The sequence below is a fragment of the Oculina patagonica genome, chromosome 7 (assembly GCF_052425735.1).
Source record: "Oculina patagonica isolate OP01 chromosome 7, crgOcupat, whole genome shotgun sequence".
In the NCBI taxonomy this organism is placed as follows: Eukaryota; Metazoa; Cnidaria; class Anthozoa; order Scleractinia; family Oculinidae; genus Oculina; species Oculina patagonica.
The window spans coordinates 32,071,710-32,094,049 of NC_135764.1; the positions used below are offsets into that span (position 1 = coordinate 32,071,710).

Genomic DNA, 22,340 nt, shown 5'->3' on the forward strand with positions numbered 1-22,340 from the left:
GATTTTCTAACTAAAGTATAGGACAGGCTTCTTCTATCTTAGATTGTAGCCATTACGTGGGTTTTTCGTCATTGATGATCGTAATATAAAAGAATTGCCATTTTCACTGTCGAGTTGACATTCTGTTTGACTTGTTTGTGTAAATGAAGTAAATAGTACTGACTTTTTTAACTTGCTTTCAGTGCTGGACTCCAAAGCGGCCGCTAAGGCCCAGGCTGCCTCTCCCACGAAAGCATTGAGTCTCGATGGTGCACTGGACTCTACTGATCTCCAATCCTTTGCTTTCCAGATTGCCAACGGAATGGTAAGGAGCAGCACATTTTTTTCCTCGTATTTTCCATTTCAGATCTAACTCGTTACTTTATCCTTATTTGTTGAATCGGCTTAGACACCGAACTAAAATTAAATGATCATGAACTGACAAGCTTAATATAAACTGACCTGCAACATAGTAAAAGTGTCAGATTGATTAACGTTCAACCGTCAGCTGACAAAATGCAACACCAGGTAGACCATAAAATAACTGACTAAATATAGCTTTTAAATATAGACATGTAAGGGACCGGTCATTATTTAGAGGGTGGTTAGGGCTGGTGCAAAATGATTTTCATGCACATGAATTTATGCACGCATGTTTGAGAGGTTTAAGGGAGTGAGTGGGTAAGACTGGGGGAGGGTCTGCATAAAATTGTGCTCATAGAGGATTATAGAGGGGAGGGAAAGTAACTTTAACATAGCTCATGATAGCTTCCATACTTCCACCAGCCCTCCCCCTCCCACCTAAAAGTTTACCGGTCCCTAACACAAAAGAAGACACTCTTGGATTACAGCGACACGAAAACTCAGAAACAAAACTGTGTCTGCTTGTGCGCTTTTGCAATTCAGGGCTGAGTCAACTTAAACTTGTTTTTCAGAGTAATTTTTTGATACTTTTGTTCTCAGGCGTATCTTGCGGGAAAAGGAATAGTCCACCGAGATTTGGCTGCGAGAAACATTCTCGTAGGGGACGAGAAAGTGCTCAAGATTTCTGACTTTGGTCTGTCAAGAGAAGGAATTTATGTGAAGAGGAGCACGGGTAAAATTCCTCTACGATGGCTGTCTATAGAAGCCATGCGGGAACGTATCTATTCCACCGCTAGCGATATGTAAGTATTAAGACCAATAATGCGTGTCTGTTCGTAGTATGAGTTTAAGGACCCTAGCCAGCCTCCGCTATTTTCGATGCCATCGAAATTATTAAAATTATATGGTGCACGGGTAGCCCCCAATCATATGTCTCCTGGGTGCACGAAATTTCTTTACATTGCTTTAGGTTGTGTTGCTCGAAGTCCGTTTATTTACCTTTAACAGGTTAACAGTAATCTCTTACGTTTAGACACTGTCCACGTAAAATATAATAGTAAATACCGAAACGCTCGTATGTAAACAAAAAACAAAAGCTTGGGTGACTAGGGTCCTTTTTCCAGACCCTAGAGTTCGTTCTCTGTGTTTCAAAGAGTGTTGTTTTCTTTTACAATGGGTATCCAATAATTCTTTTTATATTCTTTTGTTTGTGGCAGATGGGCATTTGGCATTGTTCTGTGGGAGATTTGCACACTTGGTGAGTTCTAAAAACTGTTACTTTTTTTCGCTTGTTGGTTTTTGCATTTACATCCTCTGTAATTACTGAAAGAAGAAACGACTATTTTTGCAAATAATGATGAAATAGCAGCTACAAAACAGTCGACAAAGAGGATGTCTAAACATTTTCCCCTCTCATACAATTGATTTACATTTTGGTTTCTGTAAGCCCGAAGACAAAATTTACGAGTTTTTGAAAACCGCTTATCAATCTTGTCCTTTGGTATTTTCCATTGTTTTAAATAATAATATAATTTCATCCCTGAAATGGAATCAGTCCAAATCAAATAGAGTGAGTTGGAAACGGTAAATCTCCAATTAAAATGTCTCTTTGTGTATACGTTTTTTCAGGTGGTTTTCCCTACCCTACAATAAACGACAGAGATTTGTTAGATTTCCTCACGGAAGGAAATCGGATGGATAAACCAAATAACTGCACCGATGAAATGTAGGTTACACTTTCTCAGATTTTTTATTATTATGTTTATGATGATGTTTTTTTTAGGTAGAAACGCAAACATGCACGCGATCTCCTGATTATTTTTCATTGGTTCCTTCCCTAGTTTCCAGATCATGCTCGCCTGTTGGTCACGTGAGTGTGAGGACCGACCCTCGTTCCAGACCCTGAGGGAACAGTTATTTGAGATGCAGAAGGAAGAACAACCTTATGTTAATGTGGATCCCACCCAGGACTTCACTCTGCCTCCCACAGCTGGCCGAGGTATGACTGAAGCCCTAAAATACAGTCTGTCCTGATTCAACAAAACGTGCCCAGTAAATGGACAAAAAGACCACCGATTCACTTGTCCCTACCCTCCCTCCCGCGTGGGATTCTGGCTAGCCCAGGAGGGTTGGTGCAAAGCCTTCCCATCTCCGATCACAGCTAAGCTCTCAGAGTGCTCAAGAAAGTTCATCCCAGCTGCCAAAAACGACAATTATGACAACATTATTATAATATTTTGTCAAAGCAAAGTCTTTGTTGAAAGGGACAAAAAAATTGACTTTCCCCGCCCCCCTAGCAAGTAAGAAATTCAAAGCCTGACCCAGGGCTCCCTAGGGATATTAGACCATTGACTGAGCTACCCGGCACAAGGTTCCAAAACAGAACCCCTATCCGCTGCTCAATTTTCTGGCACGAGACTAGAGTGTACGTTTTGTCAAACCAAGCTAGATGTACATATGAACACGTATTCTGACAATAGCCTGCTGACCTTTTTATTTATCTTTTTTTCACAAGTTGTCATTCGACTTTGCCGCTCACGTATCTTGCGATCGCGCGCCATTGAAACAGCCAGCTACGCAGGTTATTCTGAACAAAAACCATTAATTTCTAAAACGATTGTGCTGCACCGAGGGGCGTATAAAACACTTACCTAATTATTAATAAACCGTTCCACTTTAGACACTGTTGGCAACCTCATCGGCTTCAGTGATGGGACGTTCAGTGGGGAGACCGCTGACCATGAGCAATTGGAAATGGAGGTGTTTCCGAATGAGTTGGTAAGTTTTATCTCCAAAGTAACACTCAGGGGCTGTATGAGCCCTCGTTGATTGTAACAGGACCGTTGGTACCGTAATGTTCACCATGATCATTATGCAAATTCTCCTTGATTGTTAACCATATGTGATCGTTTGATTGATTTCCGTGACCTGCATGTTCGACTTTGTAACGATACTTTTAGGAGAATTAAGAGGTAGATCAGGTTTAAAGGATTGACAAAGGCTGAAGCTATTTATGTAGTTTCTAATATATTTATTTTGTTCATTTTTTCTGACAGAGCCCTGGCAACATATCTCTACAAAATAAAATAGCACTTTCAGGAGACGAAGAAAACGCTGGTTACGAAAGCTCCCATGATTCAGAGGATCTGTCAGCCTCGTTCGAAAAGACAGCTGGAGATGAAATCGATCACCCTTCTCCGTCAAAAAACCCGCCCCTTGACATAGAAGATACCAATTTCATATGGGTGGTTTAAAACAAAGACTAAATAATTTTTTCTATGATTTCGAACTTTTTATTCAGCTTGTCGCAAGATTATGCGACTCGTGTATTTAAAAGAAATATTTCAAACTACAACACCTTAAGTAGTCAAGAATCCTGGCTGGTGCAAGTTAGCCAAGTTATCTAGCCAAGTTAGCTTTTCGTCCCAGCTTGACTCCGGCCGGGACAACCGAGAACGAATGGGGGCTGGATAAAGGGCTCAGAGCCCAGGACCCGCCTGAGTACTGGGTAAAACGCCCTACCCCCACGCTGCCCCAATGTATTATAGACTTGAATTCCTCATTTCAAATGTTTTTCGTACATAAAGAGTACAATAAGCCTGATATGACTTCATTTACACTTGTCCGGCTTTCTAAGGTCTAGATGACATGTCGGATTCTATATAAATCCGCAATTCGACTGAGGGCAAGGCACTCGTCTTTCAGATCTTCACTCGATCTCCACCCATATGTATAAATTAAATGGGTACTGGCAAATTTTTAGGGCAACGTAGGAGATAGGCTGCGGGTAAACTGACTTGATACGAAAGGATATGCTACACAGGGCTAGCATGCAGCGCATTTTGTGGTCGTCACGCAATGCTGCGTGACGACGCAAACAACGACGGGGAATGAAATTAGTCCAGGAGGTTGCGTGATATTCCAGATTTTATTCTTAATGATGTAAATAGTTTTCGTTCTTATTTAAGACTCGACCACATTAGCTATGCTTTAACTCCATCGTGTATAAATAAATGCTTTTATTATTATCTATTTTTATTATTTTCCTTTTTGCCACTGATACCGGTTTTGAAAACTAGTTGCCGGCTTCTTCAGTCTCTTTTCCTATTCGGAGTATATCTTGGGTGTCGGTTAGCAGTTCTCGCAATGCAAGTTCTCCCGGAAATGGCTCGCTTCTCTCAGAGAGACTAGCCCCCGAAACAGCCGCAACTGTTACACTAGATGACCAATATTAGAGCTGCTAGTTGAAAACAATTATTAATTCCACGATAAAAGGAGAAAACTGTGAAAAAGCTTAAAGACCTTTACTTTTTTGCATTTGTTGTAAAGATGTATCATACAAAATGATCGAAACAACTATTTAACTGTATACATCATGATGTTATATATATAAAAGGTGACAATGTGTACGATTTTAAGTATTATTAATATTATGACTGTTTGAAGTTGAATTGAAAATAAATCCACTTTGAACTTATGGTTGCACATAAACAGGTGTGTCATTGTGTGCGTGTGCGTGTGAGGGGGAGGGGGGCAGGGTAGGGGTTAAGGGGTTCCTATGGGCGACAAATCCGTGAAACCCATAAAATATATACATAAAATTATCTAGCTCTCTAGTCTCAAGCCACCAATTTTAATCTGCACATTTTGATAAACTTCCCTCAGTAAAAGAGTCGCACAACTTAATCTTCCAAATCATAGTCCAACAATGCAATCAGCATCAAAGCCGTTTGGGCCTGGTTTTCCCGCGCTTAACATGGTTTGGATGGTTCTGAATAGTTCATTGGCTTCTTTGTGTTTGTACAGTGAAAACTTTCATTTTGGCTTTACGAAGTAAAATACGGTTACGGTTGTTTCAATTCCTTTAAAAACTACTCATATAGTTACCCGAGACGATAGTGCAGCCTATCATGTTTAGCCGTTGTCCACAAGAAAGAAATCAATGGATTTGTGTTGGAGACCGTCTCTCTTGATTTCTTTCAGTTCATTAATAGCCTGCAGTGTAAAAGATGGCCTCAAATTAAAATTGAAGAGTCCAAGGTCAATGTTGATTCACCACAATAGCGACAATAGAAAATTTATCCAAAAAAAGAAGAATCGTTTATTTGCGACAAGTGGTATAAAGCAAACAACAAATTCAAACAAAATGGACTCGCCAGGGTTTCTTGACCTCCACTGATTTTCATTAAGAACAAAATTTTATGAACTAAACTGAACTTGAATTTATGCTTGAGACAAATTAAAGGTGATAAGTTAAATAAATATCACATACTCATTAATATGGTAAAAATAATAAAAAACTTTTTTAATCTTGTTCCCTCTCTTGGCACTTTAGTGACACTTATTGACGCCTTGAAAAAGGAAAATCTTCACTATTGAAAATCAAGCCGTTACGTAGAGCAGGTGGATCAGATAGAAATTTAAATTCATACATTGGCGAAAAAGTGATTCTTACAAGATAAATATCTGTTCGAAAAACATTCAAAGTTGGGGTGTTTTTTAATTTGAAAGTGGTTGTGATAATATTAAAAGCGTGGCCGCCACAATAACACCGGGACACAGCGAATTCTTGTATTGGTTGGATTTAATAACGACCCTAAACACCTTTAATAAGACGAATAAAGAATACGATTTGAAATTATTTTGGGCGGCACTTAAAAAGAGACGAAACAGAAAACAAATCAACAATTTAGCTCCGTCAGGAACTGAGCGTATTTTGAAAACAAGACTTACGCCACTTGTTTCAAACATTTGTTTATTTCAATTTCTTCTCGGTGAAGTTAAGGTAACTTTACTTTTGTAGCTTAATACTTTAAAGGCCGGTATTATGATTTAAAGGGTTAATTTTACAATCATTTTAGGTGTTTGTAATGAAACAAGAATCAGTCTCTTAAAAACACCGCGTTGTATCGTTTAAAGACCCTAAAACAGCTATTTTCAGTATATTTTATCTGCGGAACGAGAGAGAGTTTGGGATTCAAAATCACGACAATATTTCTTTACATTCGAACGATAAAAACACAAAACGATTGGGAAAGCATCGAAGTTTTGCAGTTTTAAATGATAATATCATTGAACGGAGAAAAAGAATAAAGAGAAATCACAGAAAATGGAAAGCACTCCTACAAAAAAACACTGACAATGCTAACGGAAGTTGAAACACAATGTCTACGCCACGCCATTCAAAACTTTCGTTGATGAGATTGTTCTCTATTTGGGGTATTTCTTTTTGGATTCTATGTTTATCAAAAAATTTAAAAACTAATTGTTTAGATGGTTCCGCAAGTAAATTTTTTTTCAATAACTGATCTTAAGAATAAGATTTAGCACTTTAAGCATAACTAATACATCATTTTTTACTGTGAAATTTTGATTGCATGGTTTAATTACTGTATACGGTGGAACCACGATATAACGAAGGGCCAAGGGACTGGCAAAATATGTTTGCTGTTTCCGATGTCGGGGCTGTTTTCCATATTTTTTACTATTATTAGGGCGAAGAATATCGTTCGTTCTACCAAGGACTTCGTTAAATAGAGGCTCTTTAAATCGAGGTTCTACTCTATTCAGATATTCCAGCTTTGAAACAGTTTTAATCCAAGATGTCGAAATGAGTGAACTCCTTCTACTCAAGTAATTTACTTTCATCTTCAAATTTTTAATAAAGTGCGGCATCTTGTGGACAATCGATCTCTTTCTCTATATCTCTGAGAGCAATCTCGGCAAGAAAGCGCTTCAAACATTGGCAAACAGAATTTTTGCATGTCATCAAATAAGAAACAATGATTGGTCTTCTTACGTGTTCGATAAAGCACGTCTTGAGGGCAATCGTTTTCTCTTTATCTCTGTGACAAATCTTTGCACAAGTGTTGGAAAATCAAACATTGGAAGACACAGTTGGCATATTGTACGGTTTTTCACACACAAAAATAAAAACATAGAATGGAATATACTTGCAATAAAACCAACCTGATTTCTCGCTAGAATGAATTCGTTTTGGACTTGGATTAAAAATTAAACCGGCGAATAACAATAATGTAAGGAGAGCTCCAAAAATCTAATCAAGGAATTAGTAAATTGCACGTTTTTAATTTCAAAAAGTCCACTTGAAAATTTATATCTACTAAAACCATAATATAAAACAAAAATCAGGAGAAGTTCTTCGGCATTAATACTGATTGATTTTAATTTCGGCAAAAGGCAACGGTATAGTCTTCGTTTGTCGTGTTTAATTTTAGGGTGATTAATAAAGCTCTATCGTGCCATTAAAAAGAGATCGGGCATGGAATCGGATTAAAATAATTTATTTTTCAATAATCTTGTGCGCTGGCGGAGCCTTCAGCAATAATTTCAATCTTTGGAGAAAAGCTTTTAAATTGATTGCTTTCCCGATACAAATCTCTTTAATTGATTCCTTTTAAGGTGCAAAATAGAAAAAGTAATATTTTTCGGATCATGAAAAAAATTCGATAAAATTACTTTTCACTCAACAAGATTAAACTAATACCTTTAAAACTATCTGTTCAAAAGGATCTTTATTTCTTCAAGTTTTGGCAATGGTTATCTTACAATAGATTTCTTTCAATCAAAAATTTAGCTTGGTAACGGTGCCTTCAGGTCTAAAATAACATGCTCAGTCAATTTCCTTTGTGTGTGTCATTTGGGCCTCGCCACCAGGTTGAATTTTTGTTGATCGGAAATATAGCCTAGAGTGATTCAAATTTAAATACAGTGAGAAATGAAGTTCATAGAAGCCGACAAAGCATCAAAGAGAGTTTGACTTAAACATGTAAACTCTAAGTCACAGATCTGCCGGCGAATGCATCTGGTTTCCCTGTGCATCTTGTCAGTGCACTTTACTTGGTATCTCTGTGAATCACGTGGGTGAAGGTAACAAAAGCCCACCAATGACGTCATAAAAAGTCAACTACTGCAAAACCGATAACTTGGCGATATCACATCCGGAGATATTCTTTTCAAGGCCAGCAACAGAGTGGAACACTAAGAACAGTGCGAAATTTGGCACTAAGCATCAGTCTTCATATTTTGACCCCTTTTGGTAAGAAATAATAATTAAAACAAGTGAAGAAGGAAGAGGCTTCGCACTAAAGAAACATTTCAAAATCGACGATCACCACATATAAGGAAAAAAAGGTTGGTTCAAATTGTATATATCATAAGCAGAAGATTACCTTGCCGTGCATTTTCGTAATGAAATTATACAAAATTGAACCGTTTAAGAAACTCAACAGAATTTTTGTTTTGGCTTGTGACGGTTCTAGCTGAAAATAGCGCGAGGAAGCCAAACTATCGAAGCCTTATCTGTTAGGCGAACAACTTGTGGACCAGATACATTTATTAAAGCTGACATTTCACATTGGTCAGTAATATCGCCTAATGCACGCAATACTTAAAATTTCAATGTCAAGTTTTAAATTGTTTTAAAAATTCTCCATTTTAATTTAAATTTATAACTTTTCCTCTTTTTTTGTTAATTCCACTCAGTTTTGGATGCTACACTGAGGTCGTGAATATCTTGTTTTGATTATTTTTATTTTTCTAATCCGTTGTTTACCCCACAATGGATTTATTTTGTAAGAAGAAATCACATTTTGAACAATTTTACGCAGCATAATATTTAAGATCATTTTGTACATTTCATTTTAACTTTGGGGTCTTTTTGTACATCAAGTGGCGAATCTTCGGAAAGCTGAAACTGAAGCAACTAATACCTAAAGGAATATTTAAATGTTTTGTGGGATTTTTAAATAAAAAACCTTGAAAGTGTTATTAACATATTGGCGAAGACGTGCAAGAACTTTCAAACATGAATGTGTCATCAGTAAATTTGCATCGCACAAGGTTCTAGAAATCATAAAACCCATTTCTTATTTTGTTTACATTTTGTTCATAATAAGACGCTGCACGCAATTGTGTTATTAGAAGACAATTGTTCTATTTTAGGAGTTAAAAGAAACCCTTTCCAATAACACTTTGAGCTGAATTTATCCGGTATTTAGCCATGTTTTCGGTAAATTTGAATTTTTTAATGGTTGTTAAAGTATGATATGTTGAATTAAATAATTACAATTACAATTGTTTCTTCCGCAGATTTTGACGTTCTTTGTATAAAACAAATCCAACATTCTAATTTAAAGTGATATACAATTTCAACAAATTGAAGATTCGGGAAGTTATCGTACATAATTCATAACTTACACAATATATTGTAACAAAAGGAAACATGTGTATGTATTTTTACCTTCGTTTTCATCCTTCTAATAACTCAATTTTTATTTCCCATACGTAGAAGCCACTGGAGTGTTTAAAAGCCAGAGGGGACATTTGCATTCATTTAAACTCAATCTCTCGCGAAAAACCTTGGAACACTGGAGCCTGAGGCGACTGTTAAGATTTTATCATTGGTTCTGGCGTGTGGTGTATTTTCTGTTATCATGGTAATTGCAGTGGCAGTTCATCTAATGTATTTTGAAGAAAGAAAATCGACAGTGAGGGCTGTTTTATTAAAGAGGAAAACGAGAGCTACAAATCTTGACTACAGTTTAGTCTGACAGCCATCAGGATACTCCACAAAAGAATTAAGGGCTACTTCTCAAAGCGTGCTAATATTTACGTTATTGAGTTATGAAGCCTGCAGATATTGACTGGAGTTAGTCCTGAAGGCTATGGTAAAGAAACATCAAATGAAGAGTAAAATAACTTCAAAAGATCAAAATTCTGATGGTTAATGGATCGATAAAGATATTCTTCACTGAGAGAGAAGCCAAGGGAACGTTCTGAGAAACAAAACTGAGTTGCAAATTGGCCGACGTCTTCACCATTAGGGGCGATCGCAGACTAACTTTGGCACATAACAAAGTTTCACATGGTAGTGATTTGTTTTCTTCCATGTAAAAATATCGATTGTTTCAAAGCTCTCAGTACGTTTCATGCCCGAGGTTTCACGTGGAAAGACAGCTGAGAGGCCCTGAGAATGATTCCGACCTCTCCACCGAGTCAATCACCACCAGTTGTGCGAAGGACTGGGGAGTTGCCTAGGACTAATTTCTTACTTTGTATATTTTTGTAACTAGCCTAAGCATTCCTCGTATTGGATGGACACTTGGACGGTTTTTGTCAGTGCGTGTATTTTTGCAGAAAGCTCAACCGCACAAGCTCTTCCCTGACCACTATTCAAGAGAACAAAAACGCGATTTGAAATCAACTAAAGGCGATAGTTTACACAAAGAGATACTCGTATCCTTTTTCGTTATTTTTTCTTCGACTGAGCTCTGGTTCCGAGGATAAAAAAAAATGGCATTCTTAAGGGTGGTGTTGGTTTGAGTGTTTTTGAATTGTCCCAAACTCATCACGATCACGTCAGGGCCGTAGCCAGGCTTTTGGCAAAGACGAGGCAAAATCTGCGAACGCTCAATGCACAAGCAAGTAGAGTGGGTCTGGGGGAATGAGCCCCAGATCATTTTGACTTAAAATCTAGACGAGGCAAGTGCCTCGTCAAGCCTCTTGCTAGTTACGGCCCTGCATGTTTTCAAAGTTGTTCCATGAAATTCTTTTACATTTTTGTAAGAAATCACTTTGTACATGTAGTTGAGGTGGTAACGTTTTTTATTCAATACTTAAAGTACACGTAATGTAATGTAATAATGTAATGTAAATTTTGTTTATAGTGTATACTGGTACAAATTTTCTGTGTTTATTTTTGTTATTAGTACTATTTTACAGCGTTTTGAAAGCTCTTGCTTCTTATAACCTCATCAACTACAAAAAGTATGCTAACGAACACGTTGGATCAGTAAAGTTAATTATATTGATATTCTTCCAGGAGACAAAAACTGACAATAAACAGTTTACTTTAATTTCTGTTGTATATGAATTGGATTAAAATTTTGGGCGTGCACTTGACATGAGTACCCCTGATGAGTACCCCTGATAGCCCCCTAACCGTTCCCAAAGCTCTATGATACGAGGTACAGTTATTAATAAATCGAAAAGGTAGCAAAATTTGAGATTTGGACGTCTGTTAAAAACTCTTCTTAGGGTACAAAAAGTTCAGTGATATACCATATACCATAAGTTTGAATTAGAGCGATCCAATTTGAAAAAGATCAAGCGGGACACTCAGTTATTATCGGACACTCACGTGATCATGCCACAATAAGGTAAACCAACCAACCAGAAACGAGAATTCTCTTATTGATATGGTTAAACGTATCTAATAAGTATTGTTATAAAGCTAGAATTTTTTCCCCTACAGCGCGCGTTCTTATTGGCTCATTCGAGGTCACATGACATCTAACAATAAAAACTGTTTCCCGCCAAATGCCTCTAAGCGGGCAACATTGCAAAATCTATGACGTCAGAGGGTAACATTGCAATTTTACCCTCGATCAAATGTTGATCGACGACCGCCATTTTTTCTAATTCTTCATCATGCTATATAACAAAGCTTAAACAACCAAACAAAATCAAATGCTTCCCTCGGGAACAGTCATTAAGTGTATATTATTCCTGATGCATCCAAGTTTTAAAAGGTTATAGTCCCAACATTCAAATAGAAAATATCCCACACATTTCTACACATTTCTTTTCATCTTACTTCTTAGGATTTGGCGGTACATCGATTCAATATCCCCTGTCTGCTTGACAAGGTTCTGGTATTGCAAGGAGAAATCAGTTTTGATCGTTTTCCTTCTTTTCTTATCTAAAATGTGGATTAGCTATCACACTGCACTATACACGTTGTAAGGCCAGCTTTCTTCGAGAATCTGATACTGGAGCATGTTATTAGTCGTGACTAGCTATTTGCGTCAATACTCCCAGCTTTCAAACTAAACTGTAGTCGATGTTTGCAGCTTTCTTTTGCCTGTGTAAGACAGCTCTCACTTTCGGTCTCCTTTCTTCATAGCACAGCAGGTGGACCGCCATTGCAATCACCATGACAACAGAAATCACGCCGCACGACACAACTAACGACAGAAACTTGACCGTCGCCCCAGGCTCCAGTATTCCTTGTGTGACCGCGAAAATCGCGAAGAATGCGTCTAAATATGAAGCTCTTCTGGAAGTTCTTCTGGGATCTTTAAATGGATTTTAAATCTACAAACGTTAATAAAATGAAACCAAAATCAACAAATTTAGAGGATAAAGATGGCATTAAAATACAAACAGACCGTTCCCTTTGTTGTAACACTAGAAACATTATAAATCATTTACGATAACAACGCGAGTTTTCAATTGTTCAAGTTGTATAAATTTGCTTTACCACAAAAAGTTGCAATAACAGGTGCCGACATCTGCCCCAAACAAAATGATTTCAAAACTGAAACATGCAGCTTACGATCTGAATTCATGCAAAAAAGACTAACATTCAAAACAACACTCTCGGATCTCTTAAGGCGTTTATTAAAAAACCCTAGCTAAGTTCGAAGTTTGATTTTCTTACATATCAGAAACGCAGAATTGCCGCTTCAGACAATAATAATATCATGTTTTCTTTGTATTTATGAACATAAAGTAAACATGAAAATGAAATGAGTTTTCATTATTGTCTAAACTCGCTCCGATGAGATATATTTCTCCGTTAACATTTGACTGAGGTGTATTAGTTCATGGCGTATTGCTTAATGAAATACATGTAATATTGTTTTACGCCAAAATTTCTTTTTACCTCGACTCATTTTCTCAGTTTCATAGACATACAGTTATTAAAAATGCAATATACATTTAAATATTCCTCACCCTTTTACGTAGCTTGCTTCGTGTTTCAGGTTTAATTTTTTCTTCTTCCTCGGTAGAAATTTCGTTACGAAAATTGGTGCTTACTCAACCATTATAGATAAGAACGTTCGAACATCTTAAAGATTGGACAATTTCAATGATTCTCAAATATTCGTGTTTAAACAAAAATTTCAGCGCGTCTAAGACAAAGCTTTTGATGTGATTCGACAGAACTTCTATCATTGTGCACTACTGAATAAAATTTGGAATACTTAACACTTATGACTTCCTTCGTTGAATACGATTTTCACAAAATCCGTCTCGTTTCGTTTCTGTATTGCAACAATTGTTACACAAATTGACAAGTACAATTTATACTAACCGCTCTTGTCTCTCGCATCGACGATACCAAATTTTACGTTCTTCGAAGTGGAATAAAAATCCTGATTCAATATCTTTTACACAGAAGGAGAGTTATACAAAAGCGTGTGATTTGCATGAGTGCTGGGTTCTGTGCGGGTGTCCTCATTGTGAACAACTTGGAAACACGAGTCTATACCAATTAAATTTTACCATTGGTGACGTTTTGTGACGTCAGGGGGTGAATATTTCCAATGTCACCCTTCAATAACTAGGTAACCACAGATCGCACTGGTGAACAATGAAAACAGACAGCGAGATTCTGGCTTCAATGCCTCACGCCGCACACACATGAATTAACATTTTTGGACCATTATCAAGAAACACAATCAAGAAAAATCAAGAAACACTTTCTGCTGTATATTTAAAAAAATCGTTCAAGTATTTCAATTTGTTTATTCGTCAACATTTTTAACGCGAAATTAGAACCTTAAATAATTATCGATGCAAAGCCCTCCCACTTCAAAAGACAATTTGAAAATAGAAACTAATTTTTAATTGCATGCTTTATATTCACTTAAAGGTGAGCTGTGAATGGAAATTCTCAAATCATCTTTGAGACAAATAGTAATAAGATTTGGTAGTGTTATTTACATCATTTGATGGAAATAGTATTTATGTATTATTTAGTAGGAATATACTAATACGGAGATTTTAACTTTTTCTTGTATAAACACATGAAAGAACGAAATATTTATAACCCTTACATGTACTTTAGTGTAGCTTTAAAAGTAAAGTGCTTGTAAATGCTAAATATTTCCACAACTTCAGCTTTAAAGCTTGTTTAATTTCTAGCTTTGATGCAAGATTAGAACTTGAATACAACATGCAAACACTTGACATATTCGCCGGAAAATTTTGGTCATTCTACGTAAAAGATCAGTGTTATATATTCATCTCATGAAAAAATATTTTAAATCTTCCCTATGGGGAAGGAAGTGAAGGCAATTCGATATTCTATTCTACATTCTATTCTTTTTTCACCTTCGTAACAGATGTTTCTATGTTGTTGAGGAGCAACACTCGCGACTTAAAATTTTACGTGTAAACGGAACTGTTTTTGTTTACACAATTTGCTGTGAATCAGAAATAAAGAGGCCTTGACGTGCATTTTTTATTCAGAAGATTTTGATTTTGAGGGGCTGGGAATACATAATTTATATATTTTATTTTAAGCAAGCCGGTATATTTTACAATTAGATTTACTTCCCACACACTAATTAAACTTCAAAGATTTCTTTTTCCTACGCGTAGTCGAAAGAATATATAAAAAATTGAGTAGATATTAAGTTAGAAATTCAGTGGGTTCGTCAAAGACCACCAAGAGCGAGTTAATATGAATTAAGGACTTTTTTGGCGTGTTTTCTCGTAAATAAAATGGACTTTATAATCCCACAGGGAAACTTATTCTAACCAGGTGAAGCTAAAGTTACTCTTCCCTACGATAAAATAGTTATGTAATACAGAACCTGACTGTAAAATAATGGACGAATAAAATCGTCTTTACAAATTTTGTGGATATAGATTAATGGGGGATTTGTTTGCTTGCGATCCTCCATTAAAAAGTGAAGTATAAATTTAAAAATTCTTCAATTAAAAATATACATTTTATCGTTTTGGTTAAACTAAAGGATACAGTTTTTCGTAGTAATAGAGCAATTCGTCGCCCGATTTAATTTGTTTACCTTTAAAATTAAGTGTAGGGTTGATATTCATCTAAATTCTTTTAAAACTGTAAAATTGTAAGTTAAGAAAATCTATATCACCTGTTTGAAACTTAGAAGCAGAGTGAAGCGTTCCACTTGACCAGATAATACACGTTTGACGTGCTCTGAAGATGGCTTTCTGTCGTTGACCTTCGACACTTGCCGGTTTTTATTTTTGCTGGCTTCCGTTCATATCAACAAAATTGCCTTGCACGCCAATTAACGAATAACGTCTTTCTCCACAGCCAATCAGCTACGATTAGGAAGAAAACAAAATCATTCGTGATTTGTGATCCGTTTTCACCATAATATTAACAATTGTTTTCGTTTTCGCGTGTTCAGTGTTGGTCAATATCTAATTATAACAAAGTTTAAGTTTTATATAGCAAAAATAAACTGAAAAAATGGTGCAAGTGTCATATATGGCAAGAACCCTGTGGAATTAAATTACATTTCTTTGCAACGCTCGTTTTGTTTTTCTCAGGTATTGTTATTAGTCTGTTTTGAAATCTCGCGTTTGGGGTTCTTTGTAATTGCCCAAGACTTTTATGATCAAAAATTCAATAGAAAAAATCTGACCAAGGTCAACTTAGTGATAAACAGGAAGCTTAAGGGTTTAAACATCCGCATTTCAGCGTTTCTCGCTTTTAAGTTTCACCTCAATCGATACTGAAATTACATCATTTTTCCACATCCATTCCATTTATGTACATCCTAATATTGATTTCTTGAAATTTCGAATTCTTGAATGGTCAGTTCACGCTGCGCTTTCAAGTAACATTTCCGATAATTCTTTACAGTGTCTTTATATGGTTCTTTTTATGAACCGAAATTATCATAAGAGATGCAATTAAACCGAACTGGATTTCAAAATAAAGATCTGGAGAGTGCCGTTTGTGAACAGCTCCAATAAGCTGAACTACATTCAAACATGGAAAAGAAGAAATCCGCGCGTGAAAAGTTTGCATCCCAAAAATTGAGTACAATGGTGGTAATGGGGTTGTGCTAGTGTACACATTGAAACTTTTTCATTTTTATGTTTTTTTAGCTATGTGAAAACCGGCGACAAATTCTTACGTATGACTAGATATGAATGACCCATAATTTTCTTTATATTTTTAAGGTTCGCCTTACAAATTTCGCTTCAATCTTGCAAAATCTCAACCATTTGCTCTTTTGGGTTTATGTTTACTTCTGAAATATTATTCTTCATTTTTAAACTTTTATTCGAGGTTTGCTTCGTTTCGCATGTCTAATCGTGAAATGCTTGCATGGCTCTTTTCTAAACACAGGGAATCTTTGCAGGCAGAAAGTTTAAGTGAACGTTGTCTAAAGCATGCATGCTAGCAAAACGTCGTTCGAACTTTGTTCATATATAAAGAAACTTTTATTTTCATCACACTTCAGTCCCATTTTGATTTATATAAATTACAATTCTACAACATACATGTGAATGTTTATAAATATATTATTTGGTATACAAATAGGTATATAGCGTTCTATATTTCGTAATTCTTATTTCTTATTTTGTCGTATAATATAAATATTATATCTTCAATTAAAACTTTTTTCTAACTGAAATCTTGTGTCTATCAGCTTGTATTCCATCCGGGCAGTAATACTTCGGAGTAAAGCTAAGCGCCCCTCCAATAAGTTCACTCTGACTATTATATTCCGATATATGATTGGGAGAACCGTCCATACCTTTTTACTATTCCATTTGTTTTAATATTTCATTTGAGCCAAGTTAATATATTCTTTAGAATTGCAACAGTGCATCCCTTTTTGGCTTCATGCCCAGGTCTCCGTGTTCATTTCACACGCTATGGGGACTGGAAAGTAACTCGCGGGAATCGCTACTGATACCAACTTCTGTACTACAGACTTCTGGGGTATTCCATTCCACTGAGCTTCCTGCTAGTAAACTACATCTCTTTAACTCTCGCACTTTTTGAAATAATTTGCCGCTTGACGAGCTTTTGTTAATAACGCTTTTGCACTCCATGTTTCTCAACTTCTCGTAGCGTGACATTTTGTAGCACATTCCTAATGACAGGCAGATGACAGTGAGAATTAACACGCTAGGTGCGACTACGCTGGCCACTCGCATCGCAGGCATCGATGATGTACACTTTGTGTCGTTTTCGTCAACTTTTGGCGCATGCTCCGTGGCGTGTACTTGAGCTCTTCTTTGATGGATTTTGGTGACTTCTGAAACAATGACAACAAAATTTTAACAACATGCAAGATTTTAACATTTTCTTAGCTTTGGAATAAGACCGAATAAGGGCATGAAATAGTGCACTTCTAATGCAGGAAAAAAATAACGAATCTCTCCTTATTCGGAATGAATTGGAAGATAGGTTTTGGAAAATGGGCAATGAGCTTAATTTAAAGATAACGGAAAAATAATGGAGAATTCCGGGGAAGATATAATAAAGTTACAATAAAACTACAGCCAGAGTACAGTAAAAAAACCTCTGGCCAACCACAAACAAACGGAATAAGCGCTGTAGATCAATTCAATCAAACCTCGTAACAAAAACATGCAACCGGTGCCAGACGCGGGAAACCATAACCAAGCAGTTCTAGCGTTTACAAAAAGTAAAACCAAAGCAAATACACGATTAATTTCGTTACATCATCCCAATTGTAGTTATACGTACTTCTTAACATGTTAGGCATATTACACAGCTCTTTATCACAGCATATCATTTGTGAAGAATCCAAACAAACATCACTGGAATTCAGCGCCTCACTGCAGCCGTACATAACACTTGTCGAAACGTTCCCATCAGCACCTGCTTCTCTTAGTAGTTTGGTGAAACACCGCTGATTTGATTTACATACAGCCTGTGGGCACGACGGGGAATTGCAGAAGCATAATATGTGAGCTAGCGAAGAGAAAGAACAAAAAACGTCAAAATTTACTTTAGTTTATGTCTCCCAAAATTCCCCAGAAAGACATGAAAAACCTGCCTCATCCCCAGGCGCCGGTCGGCCGGCCGAGGTTGATGGATAGGGAGCGAGATTTCCCGTCCGCATCAGCCCCACAACGCCAAGCGAACCGTGCACAACCGAGGAGGAGCATGCCTGGGGACGAGGCAGATGAAAAACATCTTAAATGCAGAAGCACCGCAGTCTTGAATATACCAAAAACATAATTTTTTTCAGTAGTATAGCAGCTCTTGTAAGCTCGTAATTCTACTGGTCCTCTAGTGTAGCAGTTGCTATTGTTTTGGAGGCTAGGGGCATTGTTCATGTTGTAAATAAAAAAAGATGGTAAATTTTAAGCTCGGTGATAAATAATGAAGATGAATTATTCAACAATGACACGAGCAAGGGACAAAGAAAAATTCTGACTCCCCAACGGGAATCGAACCCATGGCCTCCCAGATACCAGTTGGGCGCTCTAACCAACTGAGTTACGGGAGACCCGTGGTGAGCTGGGCCATTTACTAGGTTGATATGTGACACGCGTCCTGCATACTGCTAAGATTCAGCAATGTCGAAATCATCAATTGTGTAGTAAATAATAAAGATGGTAAATTTTAAGCTCGGAGATAAATAATGAAGGTAAATTGCCCATCTCACCACGAGTCACTCGTTGCTCAGTTGGTTAGAGCGCCCAACCGGTATCTGGGAGGCCATGGGTTCGATTCCCGTCGGAGACTCAGAATTTTGTCTTTGTCCCATGCTCGTGTCACTGTTGAACAATTCATCTTCATTATTTATCACCGAGCTTAAAATTTACCATCTTTATTATTTACTACACAATTGATGATTTCGACATTGCTGATCCTAGCAGTATGCAGGACACGTGTCACATATCAACCTAGTAAATGGCCCAGCTCACCACGAGTCTCTCGTAGCTTAGTTGGTTAGAGCGCTCAACCTCTGGGAGGCCATGGCTTCGATTCCCGTCGGGGACTAAGAATTTTTCTTTGTCCCATGCTCGTGTCATTGTTAAATAATTCATATTTATTGTTCATGTTGTTTGTTGTATTGTTATCTCGAAGGGTACGGAGCCATTTATATGAAACTGCGAGAGCTGATATTGGACTTAAAAACCCTGAAATACGATTTCCTTTCCTTTTAGCCCCCGTAGCCGGAAGGTTTGTTTTTCAAACCGAAGTATCGTGCAAATATATTCTGTTTAATTTTCTTTTGTCTCTATCTCTTCTCCTTGCCTTACGGCAAGCTGACTTTTTTTACATATTACATATTTTTACATATTTTTTACACAGCTGACTTTTTTTACATATTATTGCGAGAAAACACCTAAAGTTCCTTTCCAAGATTAGCAAAGCTTATACTAACGTTATTTTGCGACGATTTTAAAAAACTGCAAGTTCGCCTTGATCATGCAAAAAGTGTCAATCAATTTTTTAGACTCCCAAACCGGAAGATTTGACTTATTTTTCTATTATTCATGTTATATGGGGACTGAACAAATAAATCGAAACGCGTTTTGCCTTTTGAACGAGATTTGCAAGGCTTTAAAACAAATAGTTTTTGTCTGATTAAATTCATACAAGTGAAAAGTTGACCAACCGTCTACTTAAAATCGAAATGGCAACTTTAACTAACATTATCAAATGGAGGACTCCAAAGTGGTAATTATGCCGGCCATAAAGACGCCTGGGTTAAGTTTTCATATATACTAATAAAAACACACGTGCACTCTTTGGTGAAATATCATAAAAACAATGTAAAAAAAGTACCGTAAATTACTTTAGATAATACGCCTAAGAGGATTTCTGACTTTCTGGGCTTAAAAAACACTAATAAAAACACGATCAACCTGTGTGCGGGGGTATAAATTTACATTGCAATTATTAAATGGAAAACAAATCCCTTTCATGTCAAGTTGTTTTTTTATGAGAGCGGAATTTATGAGCACAGCTGTCCCTTTGAATTGTTCTATGTGGCTCTTATCTGAATATTTTTCATTTAAACAGACAAAATAGAATTTTAACTACGCTAAGCGATAATTTAATATTTTTTTTCTATCCGTTTGGTAAATGAAATGGTGAGTCGAAATGATTTAAGGCCATGACTCTTCCAATACGCACATATTGTGAATCTTTCTTAGTTTGTAACTACAGACTTTTGGCGCGAAAATGAGTAAATGTTGACTCTTGCAGTCACGAAAAAAGTGATTACAATGGCTTTGAAAAAAATATCTGCAATTTATTTTGACTGGTACCCATTAAAAAGAGTCAGCGTATTAATTTCATAAAATTAAAAACATTCTATACCAAGTGCTATGAACTGAATTACAGGCTATTTTACTAAGCTACTGGTTATGACTGAAGAGCTGACGAACTATAGTGAATTCTTTTATTTTACTCAAAACGTTTCTGATAAAATAACAACGGTTAGTAAGCTATTTTTAAAATTGCATCTTTAAAGCATGTAACAGAAGGCGCTCTACACAGTTTTTCAAAAAAAGCATTTAATAAAAGGCTTCAAACTGGCTGTACTGAGTTCAGTTTGAAAATATCGTTCAAAATATAAACGGTGTCTGTTCTGGGTCTTTATATTTCAAGAGGAACAATCTTCACTTCGAAAACTCATAATCTTGTTTTGATTATACTTCCTTATAACTTTGCTCAGTTAACTGGGGCTAAACAAACAGAAATTCTAAACAACACGCTCGATAAAAAAATGTACATATTAAGTTTAGTCACGGAGCTACCAAGACCTAGGATGACTATTAAATCGCCGCAAAGCCAGTTAAGAGATAGCTAAATTGCACTGAGAGCGATATTACTTACAAAACTTATTTGAATATTTCCTCGTTTTTTGAGCTGGCTTAGAATATTTGCAGATGATTGTTCACTAACCTGACACAGTGGGGAGTATGATTACAGCCAATGTTCCCCAAAAGATTTTGCTGTACATCTCTCGTGCCCGCATTCTTCAGCTCCAACAATAATACAACCGCAAACAATAGTTCCTTCTTTTTCTCTGCGCGGCGAAAACTCTAGAAAGTGTGAAACGTGATCATCGTTTTCAATTACGCCGTGTTGGCGCGCTAGCGTCTAGAGAGCTCCTCGCTGATTCGCCAGGATTGTTGCTGTGTTTGTCCGTGAGCAATTTTTTTTTTTTTTTTCGGAAGAGGAACGAAGCAAGCTTGAAAAGAACAGAACGCTCTTAACGTGAGAAACGTGGCTGAAACCGCGCGACCAAAGATATACCGCAAAACCTGAACTGTCTGCAGCTTCTGTACGTAGCAAGGTTGTTATGGTTTGTATGGCGACTCACGTGACAATTTGGCCTGAGCTCCAGCAAAGTCTTAAGGCTGACGACATATGCTTTGTTTCAGTCAGTCCGTCCGGCGCCCTTTGCAAAGAGACATTTAATGGAAGCAAAATAATTAATATTTCTTTCAGAAAAAAAACGGTAAATATTAAAACTTTAACACAGATACGGACTGAATTGCTCGTAAAACGTCAAGCGGCGACGGCCTAGAGGTGGTTGAAAATTATATTACTTCCTTTCGAAAATAATTTAATTTTCTGTGAAGTCATTCCGTCGAGGAAGTTAAATAGCTGATGAAACGGCGGCTGAAATTTCGGAGAAAGTCGACAGGTCTTCATGTATATTAAAACATATTAAAGTTGCCGTAAAACCAGCAATTTCGGTTAGCTTCGTTACGAGTCGCGTGGGCAGAGAGATAAAGCTTTAGTTTGTTTTTCAAAGGAATATTCAACATTTTAAAAAGAGAATCTCTTAAGAACACATTTGAATGAACACGTTCAAAGAGAGAAAAAAGCCATCTTTTTGACGAGTTTCATTCATTCTTTTAATCGCTTCAATAAAAGGCGCCGGTGTCGCCTGCGTGCTGCCTCAATTGACATACGCGTGTGATTTAGGCGGGAAAATTGTCTTTTTTGGCGCCAATTATAGTGACAGCGCTCGCGGCTACAAGAAAAGCACTAAAATTAGCCTTAAAGAGTCTGTTGAATGTACCAGCTTGACCAATGACCGAGATATTCAAATGAGTGATATTTTCATCAAAACACCAAGAAGAGCTAATTGGTCATTAGAAAAATCCCACGTGGCCGTTTGTTTACGTATGTGAATGTATACCTTCCGATTAAAGTCAAATTATAGTTTCTCCGTTTC

The 22,340-nt window shown here is 36.8% G+C and overlaps 2 protein-coding genes and 1 long non-coding RNA gene across 9 annotated transcripts in view; 2 read left to right on the top strand and 1 right to left on the bottom strand.

Moving 5' to 3' along the window:
* LOC144659543 (uncharacterized) overlaps window positions 1–4,763 on the top strand; it is a 43,168-nt gene extending 38,405 nt beyond the window's left edge. For all 7 annotated transcript variants that reach the window (XM_078520006.1, XM_078520007.1, XM_078520002.1 and 4 more), the window contains 7 exons: window positions 183–304; window positions 943–1,145; window positions 1,560–1,600; window positions 1,972–2,068; window positions 2,184–2,341; window positions 3,023–3,120; window positions 3,399–4,763. In XM_078520006.1, coding sequence (XP_078376132.1) covers window positions 183–304; window positions 943–1,145; window positions 1,560–1,600; window positions 1,972–2,068; window positions 2,184–2,341; window positions 3,023–3,120; window positions 3,399–3,596 — 917 coding nt within the window. In that variant the 3' untranslated portion in view covers window positions 3,597–4,763. The remainder of the gene's footprint in view (window positions 1–182; window positions 305–942; window positions 1,146–1,559; window positions 1,601–1,971; window positions 2,069–2,183; window positions 2,342–3,022; window positions 3,121–3,398) is intronic.
* Window positions 4,764–7,958: 3,195 nt separating this feature from the next.
* On the top strand, window positions 7,959–11,219 carry LOC144659987 (uncharacterized). The gene is made up of 2 exons (XR_013572007.1): window positions 7,959–8,496; window positions 9,653–11,219. It is a non-coding gene; the product is annotated as an uncharacterized LOC144659987 (long non-coding RNA).
* Window positions 11,220–16,498: 5,279 nt separating this feature from the next.
* On the bottom strand, window positions 16,499–21,458 carry LOC144659556 (uncharacterized). The gene is made up of 3 exons (XM_078520025.1): window positions 21,056–21,458; window positions 17,873–18,100; window positions 16,499–17,417 (listed from the first exon to the last, which is right to left on the bottom strand). Exons 1-3 carry the CDS (start codon window positions 21,126–21,128, stop codon window positions 17,023–17,025), a joined length of 696 nt encoding a protein of 231 aa, XP_078376151.1. The 5' UTR covers window positions 21,129–21,458; the 3' UTR covers window positions 16,499–17,022.
* Between the last annotated feature and the right edge of the window lie 882 nt (window positions 21,459–22,340).